This window comes from Echinops telfairi, unplaced genomic scaffold (assembly GCF_000313985.2).
Source record: "Echinops telfairi isolate 266 unplaced genomic scaffold, ASM31398v2 ScPeMD7_31;HRSCAF=116, whole genome shotgun sequence".
In the NCBI taxonomy this organism is placed as follows: domain Eukaryota; kingdom Metazoa; phylum Chordata; class Mammalia; order Afrosoricida; family Tenrecidae; genus Echinops; species Echinops telfairi.
The window spans coordinates 3,576,591-3,598,850 of NW_022103928.1; the positions used below are offsets into that span (position 1 = coordinate 3,576,591).

General features: G+C 39.1%; 1 protein-coding gene across 1 annotated transcript in view; it reads left to right on the forward strand.

Annotated features, from left to right (window-relative positions):
* Nucleotides 1-22,260, forward strand: part of CNTN3 (contactin 3) — a 387,846-nt gene that overhangs the window by 358,517 nt on the left and 7,069 nt on the right. Inside the window, exon 15 of the mRNA XM_045289985.1 lies at nucleotides 9,205-9,394. Coding sequence (XP_045145920.1) covers nucleotides 9,205-9,394 — 190 coding nt within the window. The remainder of the gene's footprint in view (nucleotides 1-9,204; nucleotides 9,395-22,260) is intronic.

Consider the following 22,260-nt stretch of genomic DNA (forward strand, 5'->3'; position numbering starts at 1 on the left):
TTTACTTTCACTTTCAGTTTTACCTCAGAGTCACACGTACAAACCAGAGAGCTGCACATACCTGGTGAGCGACAGCGGCCGACCACGTTCATCTAGTTCATGCATTCTTTTATCTTCCTTCTCTTACTGAATCCCCCAAATCTACTCTCTTTGTATGAAGATCTTTATCTTATATTATTTTTCTATTTTCTCTTGTAGCAGTGGTCTCAAATATTTGTCCTTTTGTGCTTGGCTAATTTAATACTAATGTTCTCCAGTTTTATCCATATATATCATGAGGTGTTTTGGGTCGCATCATTGTTTTTTCACAGTGCCTAGTATTCGGGTGTGTGCATGGAGCCGTTTCTTTATCCACTCTTCTCTTGAGGGGCATATATTTAGGCGATTTCCATCTTCCTGCTGTTGTGAACAGTGTTGCACTGGATGGTGCATATGTCTGTTCTTGTGATGACCCTGACTTCTTTAAGATATGAACTCAGCAGAGGGAATAATATGACATTCTGGATAATATGACATTTCTATTCCCAGGTCTTTGAGCCCATGCCTTATTGCTTTCCACAGTGGTTGTAAATATTTACATTCCCACCAGTAGTGCTTGAGGGTTCCAATCCCTCAGCAGTCTCCCCAGTATTGGGTATTTTCTTTTATGTTCATTTGTTTATTTTTTTATGTATTTGGCTTTCCTCTGTGGTGTAACGTGGTATCTCAACATTGTTTTGATTTGCACTTCCCATCTCACTAGTATTCATGAGCATTTGTTCATATATCTGTGGTCCATCTGGATGTTTTCTTTGGTGAACTGTCTGTACTTGTGCTTCACCTACTTTTTAATTGGGTTAAATACTTTTTCCTTATTGAGATGTTGCAATTTACTATAGATTTTAGATATGAGTCCTTTATCCATGATGTCATGGTCAAAAAAGAATTCCCCACTCTCTGGGTTCTCATTTTACTTTTTTGATAAAGTTTTGATGTACTTAAGTGTCTTATTTTTAGTAGGCCCAAGACATCTATTTTGTTATTTACTGTGTTTCCCTCATTATATTTGATAGTACGTCTATTCCCTGAAATAAGGCCCTTAAGTTTGTCCCTATTTTTCTCATGGATGATCTTTATGGTTCAAGGATTTACATTTATGGCTTTGATCTATCTTGAGTTTGTTTTCGTACACAGTTTGAAGTATGGGTCCTCTTTTATTCTTCTGCAGATGAGAATCCAGTTTTGCTAACACTAATTATTGAAGTGAATATCTTTTTTCCTTTTAGGTTTTTTGGGTCCTTTGTAAAATATTGATTGTCTGTTTGTTGATGAAGTTATTTACTTCCTTTTACTCTTCTGTTCCATTGTTATTATACCAGTACCAGACAGTTTTACCTACGTTGTAGTAGGTTTTAAGAGGGGAGGTCAGAGGACTCCTACTTTGTTCTTCTTCTTAAGAAGTTATTTATTTATTCTGGGTCTCTTCCTACCCTATATGAAGTTATTATTTTTCTTTTCTTTAAAAAATGAAATTGGAATCTAGAATGGAATTGTGTTGTATATATGTATATTAATTTGGGTAGTATTGACATTTTTACAATATTCAGTCATCCTTTCCATAAAAATGGAATATTCTTCCATTTATGTGCGTTTCTCTTGTTTTCTGTTAGCAAAGTTCTGTAATTTTCTTTGTACGTGTCTTCTGTTTCTCTGGCAAGATTTATTCCTAAGTATTTCATTTTATTGTGTGTCTGGTGTAAATAGTATTGTTTCCTTTATTTATTTTTCAGGGTTCTCTCCATTAGCATCCAGTTGATTTTTGTGTGTTAATCTCGTATCCTGCCTCACTGCTGAGTCTCTCAATTGTTGCCAGTAACTCTTTTGGATTTTCCATGGATGAAATCCTTTAGCTACATATTGAGAGTCCCTCTTTTTCTTTACCAATCTGGACCCCATTGATGTCTTTCTCTTGTCTAATAGCTCTGGCTAAACCGTCACCTTGTGTAGTTCCCATTCGCAAGGGGAATGCTTTTAGTTTCTATCCTTTGATTAAGAGATTGGCTGTTGGTTCTGTGTACATTATTATGTTGACAATTTCCCTTCTATGTACTTTTGCTGAGGGTTTTTATCAGGAACCGGGGTTAGTTATTGTCAAAGAGGAGCTGATACCACAAGCTCAAGTAGAAAGAAAACATTTTGGAAATGTTGATGGCAACATATGTACAAGTGTGCTTAATGCAATTGAATGATGGATTGTTAAATGATTTGTAAGAGCCTCCCAATAAAGTGATTAATTTTTTAAAACGCCTTTTATGTGTTCATTGATATGATCACATGGTTTTTCTCTTTTGTTTTATGTGGTGGATTTCATGGATTGTTTTTCTAATGTTGAACCAAACTTGTTTAGCCTGTATGAATTCCACTTGATCATGGTGGGGGGGGATTGTTTGTTTGCTTGCTTGTTTTAGTATATTGTTGGATTCTATTCAGTGTGTTGCAAGAGGGATATTGGTCTAGTGTCCATCTTTGCCTGAGTCTTTGCCTGGTTTTGGTATCAGGGCTATGCTTCCTTTATCAAATGATTTGGGAGTTTTCTATCCTTTTCTATATTCTGTCATAGTTACTATCAAATTGGTGTCAACTCTTCTCTGAATGCTTGGTGGAATTCCCTGGTCAAGCCATGTGACCCTGAGCTGCTTCTCCTCTCTCTCACCCTCTGTCTCTCTTTCTCTGTCTCTCTGTCTGTCTCTATTATTTGTTTGTTTTGTTTTTGAAGCTTTTTAATGACTTAAGCCTGTGTTAACGTGAGGAGATAGAAAGTTGCCCATGTCATCTAGGTTTTCAGATTTGTTGGAATTTAGTTACAAAGTAATGTGTTATTACTTTTGAAACTTTCACTTGATTCTGTTGAGATGTAACCCTTTCATCTATTATTCTTGATGTTTCTATCATCGTTCTTTTCCTTTGTTCAGGTTGCTAGTGACTTGCCAACTTTGTTACTCTTTTCAAGAAAACAACTTGTTAAGTTTTTCTTTTGGTTTGGGCTGGGGTTTGTTTTTAGGTCCATTGATTTCTGCTCTAATCTTACGAGAAGAAAATGCATCACAATTGTGAGGATGGCACAGGGTCCTGTTGTACAGAAGGTCACTGTGAGTCAGCGCCAACTCCCTGGCACCTGACCACAGCAATCTTTATCACCCCTACTTCCCGGTGATTAAAGGCCTATTCCATTTCTCTTGTTCCAATTGTTGAAGATGTTGAATTTGGTTCGCTCTTCTGTTTTAGTGTTAATATAGTTATTTTTATTTTTATTTATTTTTTTAAAACATTTCATTAGGGGCTCATACAACTGTTATCACAATCCATACACACATCAATTGTGTAAAGCGCATTTGTACATCATTCTCAAAACATTTACTCTCCACTTAAACCCCTGACATTAGGTCCTCATTTTTCCCCTCCCTCCCCACTTCCCCCTCCCTCATGAGCCCTTGATAGTTTATAAATTGGTATTTTGTCATATCTTGCCCTGTCCAACGGGGCAAAATATAGCTTTTTTAAAATGAATTTTAGATCAATGTGGTGTAGCTAGTCTTCCAGATAGGACTACCGTAGCTAGTTGTTTTTGTTTTTTTATCTTATATATGATTATCTCTTTTGTCACAAAGTCCTTGTGTGTTTTATGTTCATATTTTTAGATGATATATGTCTCTCTGTTTATATTTTAAATTTTTATATTTGTGTTGTTTAGGATGTACATTTACTCTTTTCAGAGTTTGTTCTTTTGGTATTGACTCCACCCTTCTCCTCTCTGACTCAGGGTTATATAATCTAAATTTATATGTAGTAATATTCTGCTTCTCAGATACACTACCTCTCCTATTGCAATCAAGAACACAACTGAAAGGGAAAATAGCTTCTCCTTCTTCTCATTTCATTGTTGAGTCTGACACCTTTTCTTATGTGAACTGTCCTTTCAGAAAGAGTTTTGTGTTGTTTTTAAAGATTTCATTATTCAGGACCTGCAGATAAATATTAGTTTGAATTCTGTAAATAGGGTGGAATGTTGGTATGAACAGATATGCCAACTGCAGACCTTCCATGAGCCCTTCTGCCCTTGGCATCACATTCTACAACAATCCTTCCTTCTTTCCCACAGCGTGTTGTGGGTTCCATTGTACCGACTTTCTCATCCTCTATCCAAGCCTCACCTTGAGTTCCAGCATCAGCGCTCACTGCTCGCTTTCACCTGACAGCTGCTCCGCCTTTCTGTGCCTTCTGTAAATGTGGAGACATGCTGACATTCCCCTTCTGTTCATTTAATTACTCATGGTTTAACACTTCTCTAACATCTCTATTGTTCCTGCACAGGAATTTTAGAAAGAGCCCCTAGGTCTTGAACCGTAAGTCTACCTTTTAGGATGGGGAGAAATGAGAGATATATTGAGGGAGGAAAGGAGAATTTGTTTTGAGGAAAGCTGTGTCCGTACAAAGAGAAGGAGAGTGGGGACAGAGGTCCCCAGCAAGGATATTTCTGGCCTTCAGACATCTCAGACTTCTAGCATGTCTAAATGAGGGTGAAAATGCAAACTGATTTGGAAACACTGCTCATCTTATGGCTGCTAACCAGAGGGCTAGAGGTTTGTGTGCACTGACTTGAAAGGAAAGCCGGTTTGGGTCATGATTTTTATAAACAATCTTCATTTATTTGTTTTGATTAGAAGCATGTGTTATTTATGCCTTTAAGCAGAGCTATTTAATAAACTACTTTAAACGTTAGTGTCATGATTAAATTGGACACAAATGTTCCTTGTGTTTTACCAGTCCAAATATTGGCCAAGAACAATATCTGGAGGGAAAAAAACGAACAAGTTTATTTGGGTATTTTGTTAGTCCAGGTGGACTAGAGAAACAAATCCAGGGAGACTCATATGTGTATAACAAAGATTTTTATATAAAAGAGCAACTGTATATTCAGAAAACATCCCAGTACAGTCCAGATCAAGTCCATAAGTCTGATATTAGCCCATATATCCAAAACCAATCTATAAAGTCCTCTTCAGACTCACAAAACGCATGCAATGACGTCTAATGCAGGAAGGTCACAGGCCAGTGAGTGAAAGGCTTGTAGATCCAGTGGCCTTGCAAGCATCTCAGCACTGGCCGGGATCTCCATGTGACTTCTCTGGTTCCAGAGGTCTGGCTCCATCAGCCTCTCTCCATGTATCTTCTCCACATGGATGCCTCGCAGGGAGTGAGCTGAGAGAGTGTGTCTCCCGCCTCCAAGGAGGAAATACTGGAGTTCTGAGAATCCTCAGGAGAAGGCCATGCCCTCACAGAGGCCTCATTGGCTATATCCTGATTCACAGGCTAGACTCCGCCCCTACATTCTTAATCCTCAAATTGACACCAGATTGTGTAACTACCACAGATATATAGAGATTGGTTAAAGCATTTTAGTAGCATGATGCTGTCAAGGATATAGAAGAACTTTACAAACAAAATTATAAAAGCCAACACATCTGCCAATTAAAAATTATGGCCATTAATTCTTTAGTTTAGATTCCTAAGAATACTGTCTTATGATAACTTATATTGAGGCAATGTGATATAACAAGGGGAAACTGGCTCTTGGTTTTGAAATGCATGACAGTATGATCTTGACTGCATTTACATAACCACTCCATGTCTGCTCTTTCGTCGTTTGAGTCAGGCTCACCTTCAACGCAACAACACACTGTTATCAGGTTGATTCTGACTCATAGGCAGAGTTACAGTCTTGGAAACCCACAGGGGCAGTTTGCCTCATAGAGACCTGTAGCATGGGTACAACTGCTCCTGTGGGTTTCTGAGACTGGAGTAGAAAGTGGCTGATGGTTTCAAACCGGTGATCTTGTGGTTAGCAGCCCAATGCATATAACTTACTATGCCACCAGAGGCCTATTGTAGTCGTTTTTATGAGATATGCACTTTTTTGCAATCTATGATTGCGCCAACAACACACGTTTTCAAGCTTTCTGTCACCTTTTGTTATAATTACATTATTATGTGTTGTTCCCAGTTAATAGCTGGACAGTGTTCCTAAGAGCAGGACATGAATCTGAAAATTGTGTATCATGGAGACCTCATAGCATAATGGATTACAAGTTGGGTTGCTACCCACAAAGGTCAGAAGTTGAACTCTACCAGCTGCTTCACAAGGGAAAGATGAGGCAGTCTACTCCCTGAACGATTTACAGCCTTGGAAACCCAGAAGGGCAGTTCTACTCTGTCCTGTTGGCTCACTATGAGCCATGATAGTGGGTGTCAGCGGGCGGTGGGTAAACATACCCATGCCTGCAATGTTTAGTCTTATACATTTAGAATATATATGAGCTTTTCATTTATTCATAGCTTCCTAAGCTATGTTCCTATCTTTAATAGAGAAATAGTCTATGTTGTTTTCTTTTACAACAGTAAATGGACTCTGTCAGATGTGTGGATTTTCTATTGCTAAAATGTCGTCATCACATTTTCGTGTTCGTTGGATATTTTGAGGCTGTAGGAATGAGGACTGGATGCCCATTTTAGTCATGGAAGCTTACCTCTTTCTCTCGATGCTCTGATGAAAATAGCTATTTTCTCAGGAAAATAGGAATACACTCCACCTAAATAAAGTCTTTCTCAGGGGCTCAGAGAATGTGCATATGTGATTATATATGTAGATGTGGAAAATATTGATCTAATACAATATTAGTTTGCTACTTTTAGATCTTTACTGAGATATAGGAGATTGATCCTTTCTTAGCACTTTTTATGTTTTCAATGAGAACTTTTGATGGTGACTCATTTTTTAAGAGATTGTCTTTTGCTCAGAGGACTGAAATTGGTAACTCTACGCAGATCACAAACATGTTTTTGGCACACACAATGTCTTTGAAAATTTGAGCAAACCCTAACTTCACATGAAATTGGAATTTTGTTTTCTTTAGAAATAAAAAATAACACAGAAGAATCATAGATACTGGACCTGGCTTTCCCAATTCATCAGAGCTCGTTAAAAAAACTAAACTAAACTAAAAAGCAGTAACCTTCTAGTCAATACTGACTCATGGTGACCCTAAGTATATCAGAGTAAAACCATGCTCCCCGGGATTCCCCGTGACTGATACCCATGAACTATAAATAACTAGTGGCTCCATCATTAACCTGAAACCTTTTAATATCTACTCAGCCTACTTTATATATTTATGATCATTTTCTGGCCTCCGCTCTAGATTTAAATGGTTTCACCATCAGTAGTGGTTGTATTACTTATGAGCCATTTGCTTGACTGCTTTTTGATGTGATAATTGTTCATTCTGAGTTTGCTTTGGGCATTACAGACAAATTTACATACATATGTGAAATGTGTTTGAAATAATCAGTAACATATATCTTTATTTTAAGGAGTCCTAATGGTGAAATGGGTAAAGCATTATGCTGCTAATCACAAAGTTGTGATTCAAACCTACCAGCTCCTGCTTGGAAGGAAGCGGCAGATTCTACACTTATCAGAAACCCCAAAGAGTGGTTCTACTCTGCCCCATAGGGTCACAATGAGTCTGAATCTACTAGACAACAGTGGCTTTGTCTTTATTTTCTTTTCCTTAATTTCTTGTTTCTCTACAATAGTCTTATGTAAAGTGCTTTTAGAAGCCCAGATGGTATCGTGGGTTGCAAGTTGGGCAGCTAAATAAAGATTAAATCAACAACTTCTCCCTAGGAAAAAAGGAGTCTATCTAGTTCCATAAAGAGTTACAGCGTCAGACCCACATGGGTAATTCAACCCTGGCTTAGAGGGTGGCTATGAGTGTCAATGGATTAAAGTGTTTTTATTTCGGTATCTCCTAGGTATCTTTCCAAGTACTTTCAGATGATTTTCCCTAGATTTGAATAATTAACTATGCATTATATATTTTAATATACATTTATACCTAAGAACAAATTTTGATTGCCTTCACTTTGTAGCAGCTCTGAGTACACAGGTAGGCTTGTTAACTCTTAGCCATCACTGAAGGACAATCAAATGACTAATTAACTTTTTGGTGGACCTTCCTAAGGCTCCGTCATGGTGCTGTTGGCTTCGTGTTGGACTGTTTCCCCTAAAGCCAGCAGTTCAAACCATCAGCCACTCCGTTGGCGGAAAATGAAGCTTTACCCGCCAGTAAAGAGGCAAAGCCTGAGAAACCTTATGCAAGGTCATGAGTTAGAGTCTTTTCAGTGGCGGTGGGTTTCGTTGACTTTTGTCTCAGTCACCTACTTCACAGAAGGCCTGGCCATTTTCCACGGAAGTGAAAATATGTCTGCCAGCATTCTAGAGCTGAGCTTGGGCTGGATGGATAGGGAGCTGAGATCAGTCTTTTAGTGTGCGACTTCCAGTCATTCTCTCAGTTATAATCCCATAGTACTTAGTCTCCTTAAATTTATCTGAGTCACATGTTTTCCTAGCTTATTATCGGTCTCCTGTTGTTGTTGTTGTTGTTGTTGTTGTTGTTGTTGTTCAGTGCTGTTGAGTTGGTTCTGACTCATAGAGGCCCTGTGTGCAACCGAACATTTTCATGAGATTTTCCTTTGCAAAATCCTCAGAAGTGGACAGCCTGTTGCTTCTTTGCATTCTGTTCTTAACCTGGAAGCTCGGCTGAAACCCATTCACTTTGGGTGACCCTACTGGCATTTGAAATTCCAGTGACAGCCTGCAGCATCAGAGCAACACACAAACTACCACAGGACAACAAACTGACAAACAAGTGCTGGAGTCCCATCTCTGTCTTTTCACTACTGCACCACAAGCCTTCTTCAGATGCACCTCGAGGTGCACACAAACTGTTGAATCATTAAGATTATGGTAGCAGCCAAGTATGTTAACTATTCTATTACCGTACCTAGGGACCAGAGCTCAGGAGGAGCTTCTTTATTACCATGGAACCTGGCTGCCCAGACAGAGTCCCCACTAGTTCTCCCTTTCCTCTAGGACTCTGAGGCTGAGGATCCATTGACATCTTAATTGTGGGTAAATTGCTTTTTAAGTATAACAGGGGATTGGTTTCTTGCTTGCATCCTTTGCTATCAAGGTCCTAGGTTAGGATTCTCACCAAATAGTTGCTGGCTCTACTAGAAAATAAATGTACAAGTTTCAAAAAATAACATCTTGTGAATGGCAGCAGTTTGTCCACATTTTCCATGTTTCGTGTCTCTGTCTCCCAGGTGCGGTACTGGCATACCAATGGAGAGCAGGAAGAGTCGTCGAGCAACGTGAAAGTGTCAGGAAATGAGACATCCGCCAGACTCCACGGCCTGCAGAGCAACCTGGCCTATTACACCGCTGTCCGGGCTTACAACAGTGCTGGCATGGGTCCCTTTAGTGCCACGGTGAACGCAACAACCAAGAAAACCCGTATGTACCCGCTGGTGTTTCAGATCGCAGGCACAATAGGTGCATTCATAATGACAGCCTTCCTCATCACTTTAAATGGTGCATCCACACCAATAATCCCACTGATTGGTAACAACTTTAACTCCCAAAGCTTGTCAACTCTGATCCGCACGTGTTTGTTTCCAGGATGTCCGTACATATGGAGGTAGAGACCTCAGATGGAAATGAATGTGTGGAGTGTTCAATGCAATCTCTTTCTTAACCCTGAGACAAGCATTGGTGTTAGGGTTTTTAGTTGCCGTCCAGTTGGCTTTAACTCATGGTGGCCTCACATAGCAGAAAAATGTATTTCCAGGCCTTGCGCTCCAGAATCTCCACGATCGTTGGTATGATTGAGTCCATTGCTGACGCTATTGTTTCAATCCATTTCTATGAGGGTCTCCTTTGCTTTAATCGGCTCGCTACTTTAATAAACATGGTGTCCTGTTTCAACAATTAATCTTTCCTACTGACATGTCTAAAGTAAGCATGCTGAAAACATGCCTTTTTAACTTCTCAGGAATATTCTAGCTCTATATACTCTAAGAGTGGTTTGTTCCTTCTTTTGGTAGTCCACAGTGTATTCGTTAATCTTTGTCAACACCACAGATTGAAAGCATCTTGGTCTATGTACAGGTTCCACCTTAGCAAAACTATGCTTTATAATTCCCATTCTTCACAATGTTATCTGTAGTTTGTTATGACCCACAAAGTTCAATGCTTTTGTATAGTTAATGAAGCACAAGGAAACATATATTAAGAGTTCTCTGCTGTTTTCAGGCAAGAACTGATGCCATGCAAAAACAGCCTGACATCAAGAGAAAGGGGGTCTTATTTTATCTCTGTGACTTTCCTATTGCCTTGACCCTCCACCCTCCTTCCATCAATGGCACTATGCTTCTATGCTGGGTTTCATCATTTGTTGCCGTGTCCCCCCAGAACTCGCAGACAACATTCACCAGTGTGAGGGTTGATTAGGAAAGTGAATAGGCTAACACAAGTCAAGATCAGTAAACAGTAAAGATAAGGTCATTGGTCCACAGCAGCACCTCTCCTCCGCCAATCGCCAAGTGTCTCTTTGGTCCTCAGTCTCTCAGTCATGTGGTCCTTTGGCCTGCCTCCATGAACCAGGAAGTTTCACAGTCTGCCTCACAGTTTCCTAGTTTCAGTACTGCTTCTCTGTTCGATCTCATGTTTCTTTGCCTCTGTCCCTGGTCTCTGCCTGGCTCCTTTGCTCTGGCCCATACCCTCTGTGCCACAGTCTCTGTTGCCTCTCCCTTTTCAGACAGAAACCTGGAATGTGCTTTTCTTCTAATGGGCCTGGGATTTCTCTGTGTGTCAAAGTTTGCTCATATACACAGAGGAATGGCTTTGGTGAAGTTGTAGTTTTTATCTTAAGCAGACCATAGCCCCAAGGAATCAAAAATTCTATTGGACACCTTTATTGGGAAAGAAAGATCTGTGGATTTCTGCCAGTCTGTTTCGCCAGGTTGCTGGCGTCCAAATGTCTTTGTGCACATGAATGTATGCTTCCAGTCCTATCGAAGTGGAGACATTTGTCAGTCGGTATTCTGTCAATTCTTGCAGCCCGGTTATTTGCTAGTGCCTTCCGTGCAGCTTGCCCTTCTTCATTTGATACCATCGTTTCTTTATCATAGGCTGTCTTTTAAAATAGTTGAATATTAATCAATTATTTTTGTATAAGTGACTGCATATTTCTGTGTTATTTAATCTTTTTCCCATACAATCCTTCAATAATATAATTCAAATATGGATTTTTTTTCTTTAATTCTTTTAACTTTAGAAATACCAAAGGTTTTGTTCTGTTCTGGTTTGGCTTTTCCTTTCAGTACTTTAACTCCAGTTCTTTCATCATCATACTTTATTTTCTCTTCTGGAACTACATGTTGGATAGTTGTTTTAGCTTCAAGAACAAGTTGTAAAGGGTGTTCTGACATCCGTTATTGTCTGTTCTTCTTTCCTGCGGTTCTAATGACCTTTTACTTTCTTCATGTCTGATGCTCTTGATTTCATCCCACAATTCCTCTAGTCTTTGGTCATTAGTGATCAGTGCAGGGAATAAATATAAATACTAAGCTACAGTGGCAGCCATAGAATCAATACTTACTTTATCCCCCTCTTTTATTGCTGTGGTTTTCAGCAGAAGATGGGGGCCCAGTTGGCTATATTGATACTTAAAGGAGAAATCTAGCCAGCGGGTCAGGGTTGCTTTTGATGCTGAGTCGTAGCTAGCTAGGCATTCACACATAAATCCCCACCGTCCAGTTAGGAACTGTGCATGGCATGGGTTTAGATTCGTCTACAAAAGTAATTTTTAAATTTTTTGCATTTGTCTAGTAGAGACAAATATTTAAACTTATACTACAGATTTATGCTTAGTACTACACTGCTACTTTTTCCACTATGCATTCATTTATGTTGAAACTATTGGGGTAGATTGCTAATTTCATTAACAAAATGCTACATTTTATTTATGTATTTAGTGGATTTTAAAATTTGAATTGGGTGAGACCATCACCTCTGTAGTCAGCAGTTCGAACCACTCATCACCACCACCCTTATTCTACCGCTCCCCAACCCAACACCAATTTCTCTTCTCTTGACGGATCTCTGTCCTCCCGTTCACTTTTCGTGACAAACTCTATTTGAAAACAATAAGCCAACTCTGTTTATTTACATCATTGTGATTATCATTGACAAGCATTGTTGATCATTGAAATCCATATAAAACCAAATTCGGTTGCTTAGGATATTCGTTTAATCGGGGAAATCTTACATGTATATCTTGGCATTATCTATAAATAATAAGTTTGGCTACCAACCCACTCATATAATATGGGCATTACCAATGATGAAAAATACAACTTTCCTCTACTTACTAAATGCTTCCTCCCCGCCCCCACTATCATGATCCAAATTCTACCTTGCAATTCTGGCTAGACCAGAGGATGTACACTGGTACAGATAGGAACAGGGAATCCAGGGCGGATGATCCCTACAGGACCAGTGGTGTGAATGGCGATACTGGGAGGGTAGAGAGAGAGTGGGTAGGAAAGAGGGAACCGATTACAAGGATCTATATGTGACCTCCTCTCTGGGGTATGGACAACAGAAAAGTGGGTGAAGGGAGACATAGGACAGGGCAAGATATGACAAAATAATAATTTATAAATTATCAAGGGCTCATGAGGGAAAGGGGAGCAGGGAGGGAGGGGAAAAATGAGGACCTAATGCCGGGGGCTCAAATGGAGAGGAAATGTTTTGAGAATGATGAGGGCAATGAATGCACAAATGTGCTTTACACAATTGATGTATGTATGGATTGTGATGAGTTGTATAAGCCCCTAATAAAATGATTTTAAAAAATAATATGGGCATTACCTTTAGCAAAAAGCAAACATTTAAATATTTTTAAAGAATGATTTGCAAGTGGTTAACTAATGTGACAATTAAACATTATATTTAAGTGATTATAAGGGAACTTGATCCAGCCATTATTCTTTCTTTTCTTTCTTTTTTTAAATCATTTTATTGAGGACTCGTACAACTCTCATCACAATCCATCCATCCATCCATTGTATGTCAAGCACATTTGTACATATATTGCCCTCATCATTCTCAAAACATTTGCTTTCTACTTATGCCCTTGATATCAACTCCTCATTTTTCCCATCCCTCCCCACTCCCCACTCCCCCATGAACCCTTGATAATTTATAAATTATTAACATATTGTCATATCTTACACCATCCGACGTCTCCCTTCACCCACTTCTCTGCTGTTCATTAGCGGGAGGAAGAGATTATATGTAGATCGTTGTAATCTGTTCCCCCTTTCTCCCTCACCTTCCCTCCACCCTCCCGGTATCACCACTCTCCCCACTGGTCCTGAGGGGTTCATCTGTCCTGGATTCCCTGGATTTCCAGTTCCTATCTGTGCCAGTGTACATCCTCCGGTCCAGCCGGATTTGTAAGGTAGAATTCCGACCACTAGTCTTAACACATGATTGTGGTTAGACCAAAGATCCCTGAGTTTGGAAAGACTTAAACTGAAAATATTTTGTTTTTAAAACTTTTCATTAAATATGTTTGGTCTTCACACTAGCAATTCTAAATTAGTAAGGTTTAAATATATATCATTATTTATGTATTCAAATCACAGCATCAGTCAAAAATTCTGATTGCAAAATTATATGCAGACAAGTTTATCTAGCTCTTTCCTCTGACTTAATAATTGATGTGATTACACACCAGGAAATTATACTTGTAAAGGAGTGTGATATCATGGTGGTATCAGTGAGGAACTTACGTGAATTGGAAAAGCAATGGAAGAGACAGATTATAAATCAATATAAATGTCATCCTAATGTACAATGAATGAGATTAACTTTTTAAAGGAAGTACAAACTCAAGGAAAGTTTTTGAAGTTGCATATAAATACCCAATCTAAAGTAGGAATTTGCACATAACAATAATTATAATAGCGATGATAATGACAGCTAATACCGAGCACACTCCAAGTACGCTGACACTTCTTAATTGTTGACCCCCCCACCAACACCACAACTTGAAGGCTGTCAGCGTCCTCACTTCGGAGATAAAGAAACTCGGGTATGTAGGGATTTTGTAACTTTCCTGATATCAAATAGGAGTCCCTGGGAAGCTCAAATTGTTGAAAACTCAACTACTAGCTGGTAGGTTAGCATCTCAACTCACCCAGTGGTGTCTTAGGAAATAAGCCTGGAGATGTGTATCTGCAAAGGTCACAGTTCTCTTTACACACAGGATTGCCAGGGGTTGAGAGTTCAATCCAAAGCAAAGAAAAATAACAATGGGACATTCTGCCCAAGCCAAGCTTAGTCTTAGAGCACGTATTTTCTTCTTTCAATGATATTATTAGAATTTTCCTGAGTCATTTAATGCTAGTGTTTATTTTGCTTTTGCTTTGTGCACAATCACTGAATAAAGTGGTCAATGACAGATTGGTCTCCTTAAGTCATGGAACTATCTAGTTTGATTGGAGTGCCAATGATTAAATATAATCTCTCCAACAGTAATGTTCACCTGTTGTTGCAAATTAACTAGAGTCTGCATTCTGATCTGTATCTTACAGTTGGTGGTAAATCCATACAGAAAATTAATATTTCATTTATTATAAGATTATATTTGTTACTTTTTAGATTTTGTGCTAAAAATATTTTTTCAAAGATGTACCAAAATATAAGTCAAACATTATGTGGATTATACAATGGCCCCTCCCTGTTCAACCCTTTTCTACCCTTGTTTTCTTTAGATCTGAGTGATGTGAATTGGCATTACTCTGCTCATGAATTCTTCATGGCTCCTTATCCCACACTACATACACGCCAAAAAAAAATACTTAAAATGCCAGGCAGGGCCTCATGCAACCCATCCTCTAGTTCCTGCTACAATTTATTTCCTACTATTCTCCACCTTGCTTATTACACTTTCAATCAGTGCCTCAACATTGACTTTCTTTCCCTAAGAGGCCCCTCCTACAGATCCACATGACAAACTCCCCCATCTCTTTCAGATCTTCACTCACCGGTAACCTCAGGGCCTCCTGGCTACCATGTTACAATTCTAGCCCCTCATCTCCTAAGTGCCTCCTTCCCTGCTTTATCCTGGGGCACACCATACATACTATAGCTATTGTGAACATACGTATTATTTGGTTGGTTGTTCTCCACTATGCCCTGACTGACATATCAGCTCATTGGGGACAGGATTTTTGCTTGCTTTAGAGCATTGTTCTCATCCCAGAGTTCTGTCTCCAGAGTCTGGGTGAACATAGTTTGGGCCCAATACATATTAGCTGAATAAACCATAATTCTTTCTCATCTTGGCTCTGCTACACAGGGGCACCATTCTTTTAAAAAGTCTCCTAGTCAATGTAGCAATCTTTATATCTACACCCAAGTCCTGTGTTCCATCGAGAGAATACTCAGGGAAAAGTGTGTAACCTTGTCCTGATTTTTCCAATCTAAGCCAAGTAGAATTTTTGTTGGCTCATCTCAGGGTAATGTCCATTCCTGAAACAAGCATTATAGATAATAGAAAAAATTGATTAGCCTGTCTGAGAAATATGTCCAGGTCATCCCATGAAAGGAGGGAATCTTATTTGTATGCCTTCACTAATTAATTCTACATGTGTATCAACTTGATAAAATAGTACAATAAATGGTACAATTAGTTTTCTACTAAGTTTTTTATTTTCAAAATGACATGTTCATTCTTGAAGCTTGGGCCAGAATCAGTTGTCTGGATTTAAGAAAAGCAATTAGTTATGTGTTCAGGAAGTAAAAAATAAATTATGCATTGGACAAGCACTAAAAGAATATGAATCTGAATGTGTCAAAGTTTTCTGATGAAATGAATATTCCTGCTTCAAGCACTTAATTTGGCAGTTTAAAGTTCTCTTATATACAATTTAATTGTGTAATCTTCTATGCAAGGCTGTGGTTCAGAGTACAGTTAAGGCAAGGTTCCCCAAATATTACATGATACACCTTCTCAATTTCTTGCCATTCTTATAGACTACCTATTCTAATATGCATTAATTCATTCTTTAATTAACTTAGTAGTTTTATGTGCATCAATTATAAAAGAAAATGAGAACTAACTTTTGATTTGAGTAATAGAGAGTCGGCGTCATGGTCATAAATAGTGTTAACAAAGTGGTGAGTTAAATACGGCTGCTATTATTACTAATAAGTAGAATAAACATTAAGCACTTCCCCATTTCTCATGCTAGCAGTCTATGTTTGCCTGTTCACAGTCCCAAACCTTCTCACACTTGGTGACGTTAGGATCATTGTTGTTATTAGATTGGCATGGAGTTGGTTCCAACCCCTAGCAACCCCATGCACAACAGAATGAAACACCATCTGGCCCGGGGCACCATCCTTAAAATCGTTCTTATGTCTGAGCCCTTTGTTGCAGCCAGGAGTCAGTCCGTCTTCTTGAGGGCTTTCCTGGTTTTTGCTGTCCCTCATGTTACCAACTATGGTGTCTCGTCCAAGTCTGGTCTCTCCTGAAAACATGTCCAAAGTACAACCTTGCCTCGAAGGAGAATTCTGACTGAACAGCTTCGAAGACAGTTTTGTTTGTTCTTTGGGCAGCTGTTCTTTGCGAGCACCATCATTCAAATGCATTGATTCTTCTTCCGTCTTCTTTACTCACGGTCCAGCTTTCACATGGGTACGAGGCAGCTGAAAATGCCATGGCTTGGTCAGGTGCACCTGAGTCCTCAAAGTCACATCCTGGCTTCTCAACACTGTAACGAGGTCACATGCAGCAGACGTACGCAATGCAGTGCTGTTTCTATGTGCACTGCAGGCGAATCCGATCAAGACTAAATCCTTGACAACTTCAATCTTTTCTCTGCTTATCATGTGTCCTATCAGTCGAGTTGTGAGGAGTTTGCTTTTCTGTGCATTGAGTTATAATCATGCCGAAGGCAGCAATCCTTGATCTTCATCAGCAAGTGATTTGGGTCCTTATGTGCTCTCTTTCAGTAAGAAAGGTTTTATTAACGAATCCTAATTCAGAATTCCTCTTTATAGAATCCAACTTCTCTGATGATTTTCTCAGCATATAATTTGAATAAGTATGGTGAGAAAATATGGTCCCGATGCACACTTTTCCCAGTTTTTAAAACCTGCCTACATCTACCATAAAGAGGTGCAGTCGCAGAAACTCACAGCGGTAGTTCTGTCCTCTCCTTTGGGGCCACTATGAGTCAGAATCGGCTAGATGACAGGAAATTTGCTTGTAGGTTGTTTGATCAAGGTAGTCCCTTGATCCATGTACAAGCTCAACAGAGGTATTGGATATCGCATTCTTCTCAAATCTGTCCATAGTTTGTTGTGATCCACACAGTCTAAAGCCTTTGCTGATATTAAGATCAGAGTAATAGCCGAGGCCTGCTGTTGTTGTGGACTATCATTGAGCCCGCTGTGAACTTCGTGGGAAGATCCATGCCTCTCTCATCATTCCTCAGTTCTCTGGACGTCATCGCGCGGTGTGCCAGACCTTCCCCGGTATATTCCTGCTGCTCTCTCAGAACCTTTTCTTCTTATGTCTCAACTCGTTCCATTTGAGGCACACCCTACTCTCATCAATGTAAAAAGGGAAGAAACCCATCCCTGTAAGAGATGAGAACCACAGAGAAAGGGGTTAGGATTGCAACACGTATTTTTGTGGGACACAATTTAATCTATAACATTGTGTAATAGTATCAATGATTCTGAGGCAAACAGATCTCATTTTGTGGAAGAAAATGGTTTCCAGTCACTTAATGGCTACCAAAGCCACATGCCTTTAGCAGTTTAATTACAGATGTGGATTGTGTTCATCTCAAGTGAAGTCCAAGTGCAACCCCCTAGCTACTGGAATTATATACCACTTAGCACTTAAGTCATCTCACCACCATCAGGTGGCTAAAGAAAAGAATTGGCAAGCATTGAATGTTGTATAATTAATCACAGCAAGTGTATATTTTCAAAATTCAAATTTTGAAAGTAAATACCAGTTTCACTGGCACCACTATGGAGCCATCACCATTGAAAAATCTGGGTGTTAATATTCTTTATTTCAGCAAAGTGTACTTTTTATTATAAGAAGGAAAACCTATTCATCATGGGACATTTGAGGGAAAAGTTGAAGAAAAGAAAAACCACCATATGTTAGTTGTCATCAAGCCAGTTCCATCTCCTACTGTCAACAAGTTATCAGAGGGAAGTGCCTGGTCATGCGTCATCTTCATGCTGGTGGGTAGGGTTTGGTCCATTGTTGTGGCTTTTCTGTTAATCCAGCTCATTAAGGGTTTCTCAGATTTTCATGGTTCTTCTACTTGCCCAAACATGATGCCCTTTTCCAGCAATTGGTCTTTCCCTGGAATGTTCCAGGTTTCATCATCCTCATTTCTAAGAAATAATCTGGGTATATTTCTTTTAACAATGATTTGTTAATTCATCGGTAGTCATAGTCTATTCAATAAACTCAATTTTCAGGAGTACCCAAAATCCGGCCAATAACATCTTTTATGTTTATTTTCTTCTTTCCAAACTTCTGTTCTATAGAATGCTTTGTTTACACAATATATGTTATACTGCAGATATAAATTCCTGGATAACACAACTATTTACCATGTCATTAATAATTTTTCAAAAATATGTCAATGTTTGTATATGATTCCATTCTTACAGTACATGATGTATTTTGCATTTTTCCAGTAGTAGACATACCTTATATCCCCACCTTCATCCAATTAACAGCCTTACAGGAATGTTTTCAGGCAAATGTTTGAAGAATGTTTGAAGATTCAGATACTCAAATCCAAAGAAGAATTGAGGGTGGTGCTAGAAAGGAAGGGATGAGTCAACCTGGGTGACGTATAGCACCTTGAAACACGCAATATTCCTATGTTTCCTTGAGGCTTCCTCACCCCAACCCACCCCCAACTATCAGGACACACAGAATCCAGGCCCGATAAACCCTTCAGAAACAGAAATGTGAGTAGCCATACTAGGAGGGTAGGGGAAAGGTTGGAAGAAGGGGGAGAGAAGAAACCGTGGGGGAAGGGGGACAACAGTCAGCATAAGATATGAAAATAATAATAATTTATAATTTATCAAGAGGTCACAAGGGTGGGAGGTGGGGAGTGAGGGTAAAATGGGGAACCAATACCAAGGGCTCAAATAGAATGTAAATGTTTAGAAAATAATGATGGCAACATATGTACAAATATGCTTGATACAATCAATGTATGGATTGTTACAAAAGCTGTAAGAGCCCCCAATAAAATGATCTTTAAAAAAATCTCTATAGAATAGGAAAGTTTTCATGATTTGGGGGGCGGAATGTAATGAGGACCAGAAAAACATTACGTGTAATAAAGTTTAGAACTCAGTCCGCCAGTACTGAGCTGTGCTTCATCGCAGAATAGAATAAAAAAGATACAATTTTAAAAGGCATAGGAAATATGCTATCAATTACACCTTGACCAAAGCCACTTCAATACTTTCCTCCTTGAATTTACAAGACTCCATCAGTGCAGTTTAGACACATGGTGAGGAGCTACATCAATCAGATTTGGCTAGTCCAGACCAACATAATTCTGGGACTGGAAGCTACAAATGTTTATTTCTCATTCATACCACTTGCCCATCATGAGTCAGACTCAGATCTAATGCATGCTATCCTCACTGCACACTGAAGGAGCAGAATTTCTCTGGGACATTCTGGTCTGTGACAGTTACATAATCTCCTGTCAACTTGTGAAAGGGTGGAGTCTAGCCTGTCAATCAGGTCGCAGCTTGATGGCCTCATTTGGAGGCACCACAGAGGTCAAAAAGCTCACTAGAAGCCAAATACTCTCACTCTCTTTGCTTGGTCTGCTTGCAAGACATTTCTGTTGACAAGCCACATGGAGCTATGCTGATGGCAACCAGAGCCTTAGAGCTGGAGAAGCCCTGTTGAGACCCACCCTGGCTCTAAGATGATTCCACCACCACTGGATCCACAAGACTTTCCACCCACTGGCTTGTATCTTCCTGCACTCAGTGTCATTGTATGTGTTGCATGAGTCTGAAGAGGAATTTACAGACCGGTATCAGACATATGGGCATTTTAATATCAGACTTACGGTCTTGATCTGGCCTGGGCTGGAATGTTTTCCTCAATATTCAATTGCTCTTTTATATAAAGCTACTTCTTATACACATATGAGTATCTATGAATTTGATTCTCTAGACAGCCCAGACATACATTTTATGGTACCTTGGGAGTGGTGTATTAGAGAAACAAATCATAAAGATAGAGAGTAGATGCTTGTTTGAACTCTGCCTCATGGTAGGTTGTTTTCTGGCAAGAACATGAGAAGTTAAACTTTTGATCACTTCCCTTGGTTGTTGTCTTTGGTTATTCCTGTTTGAAATGGTGAAAATGAATGTAATTATGTATATTTTGAGCTCAGGAGGCAAAATCGCCATTTGAATTTCTCAAAGACCCTGCTGCTTCATGAAAATGGCTGACAGAAAGTCTGGTCCTGGATTAATTCAGTCAAAGCCTTAAAGCCATATTTTGTATCAATAGAATAGTTTAGTTAAGGATTAAGATAAGTTAGCTAAGGCTTGAACTTGACTGTTTCAAGAATTGAATCTAGGATCTGATTCTACTTTGTTTATACTGATTTCTTCTGCTTATTATTGTTGATATAAGGATTGATAGAAATTATTATTGGGAAGTATAAATATAGAGTTTGTAAGGCTTGCATTCAGCCATTAAAATTTGAATCATAAATGGGTTTAGGACACTTCTGCAAAGTGGGCTCTGAAAAGATAAATCCCACCCAGTGTCTTGAGTGCTAAGGGCATTCAAAGGTGAACAGACTTGCCTAGGGAGTTGTTGAAAGATTAATGGGGAAAAAAAAGAACTTTGGACTTTTGAATGTTGAACTAGTGGTTTTTGTCAGAACCTGGAAAAAATCTGGAACCATGAAAAAACTCTTCTCTAGGACTGAATGTTAAAGGGAGGCTGTGGCAGCCTGTAAATGCTTGCTAGTTGACCACCTGGATCCACTTGTTGAGTGGAAGTGGTAGAAAAGCAGCAATAGAGAGATGGGTTGAGTCTGGCCACTGACACCCATGGACCTGGTTTACAGGAACTAGAGGGGAAGATGAGAGCAGGTTGACTGGTCTGAAGTTCATGACCCAGCCCGAGGGGGTAAGGTTGTTAATAATTTGTGACTGGGCCCGTGGTCTACCGTTAAGCTACCAATGGGAACCCTGGTGAGGCTAAGTGAGGCAGCCTACACTGAGTTGACCAGAACCCAACCAGAAGAAGAGAAGATTTTTGCACCTGTGAATTGGTGCATATTGCTGCTGGCTTTATGGACAGCCTGTCCTGATTTGACTTTGCTTATGGATCCAGGCTCACAAGGTTCCAACTGGAATGAAGATTCTTCACATGATAGAATATGATTGTCTCCTCAGAGCAGTGGGTTGATGTAAATGGGCAGTATAGAAATTGGATACCCAAAATTGGGCAGATAAAGGCACGAAATGACTGGCTCACAAATGTTCATAGGTGGGAGAAAAGATTTATAGACTTTTAAGATTATGGTGTGGGTGTTGACTTAATTGCAATTGTTAGGTATAGAATATTTTTGTTTTCTTCATTTAGACAATATTATGTTTAAATAAGGCTGGCACATATTGAGTTATATGCAGTTTAATTTTATCCTATTAGGTACAGATTTGATTTTATTATTGTCATATTGTATTATTCTTACAAATAATGGTAAGTGTGATGATTTTGTGGTTCACAACTAGTTTTTTCATTTTTAACCATTCTTCATTATTTTAATACTATTAGAGTACCTAATGATAACAAGCTCATTATTATGTGATTATTATTGGTTTCAAGTCTAAAAACGGTGCTTGCATTTTTCAAGTATCTGGTTAATTTTCTCCTTAACTAGCCCAAAATGATGAAAAAGGTACCTGAGTATCTGACACTGAGGAATCATGGATGTGACTTAAAACAAGAATGATGGAACCTAGCATACATCTTTTGGGTTTTTCTTACTGTTTCATTTTCAGAATATTATTTTTGTCTTTTAAAAGGTTTTTCAAATCAGGGTGAATTCATTTAACCGCTGTATGTTGAAACTTGTGTTAAGACAACACCCCAATGTGTATATTACAGGGGTTTCCTCTGTAGGCAGGTGTTGGAATGGGCGATTTACCCAAAGTTTTCTGTAGCTTGCATTTATACCTCACTGGTAGGACAGAGCATGCAGAAG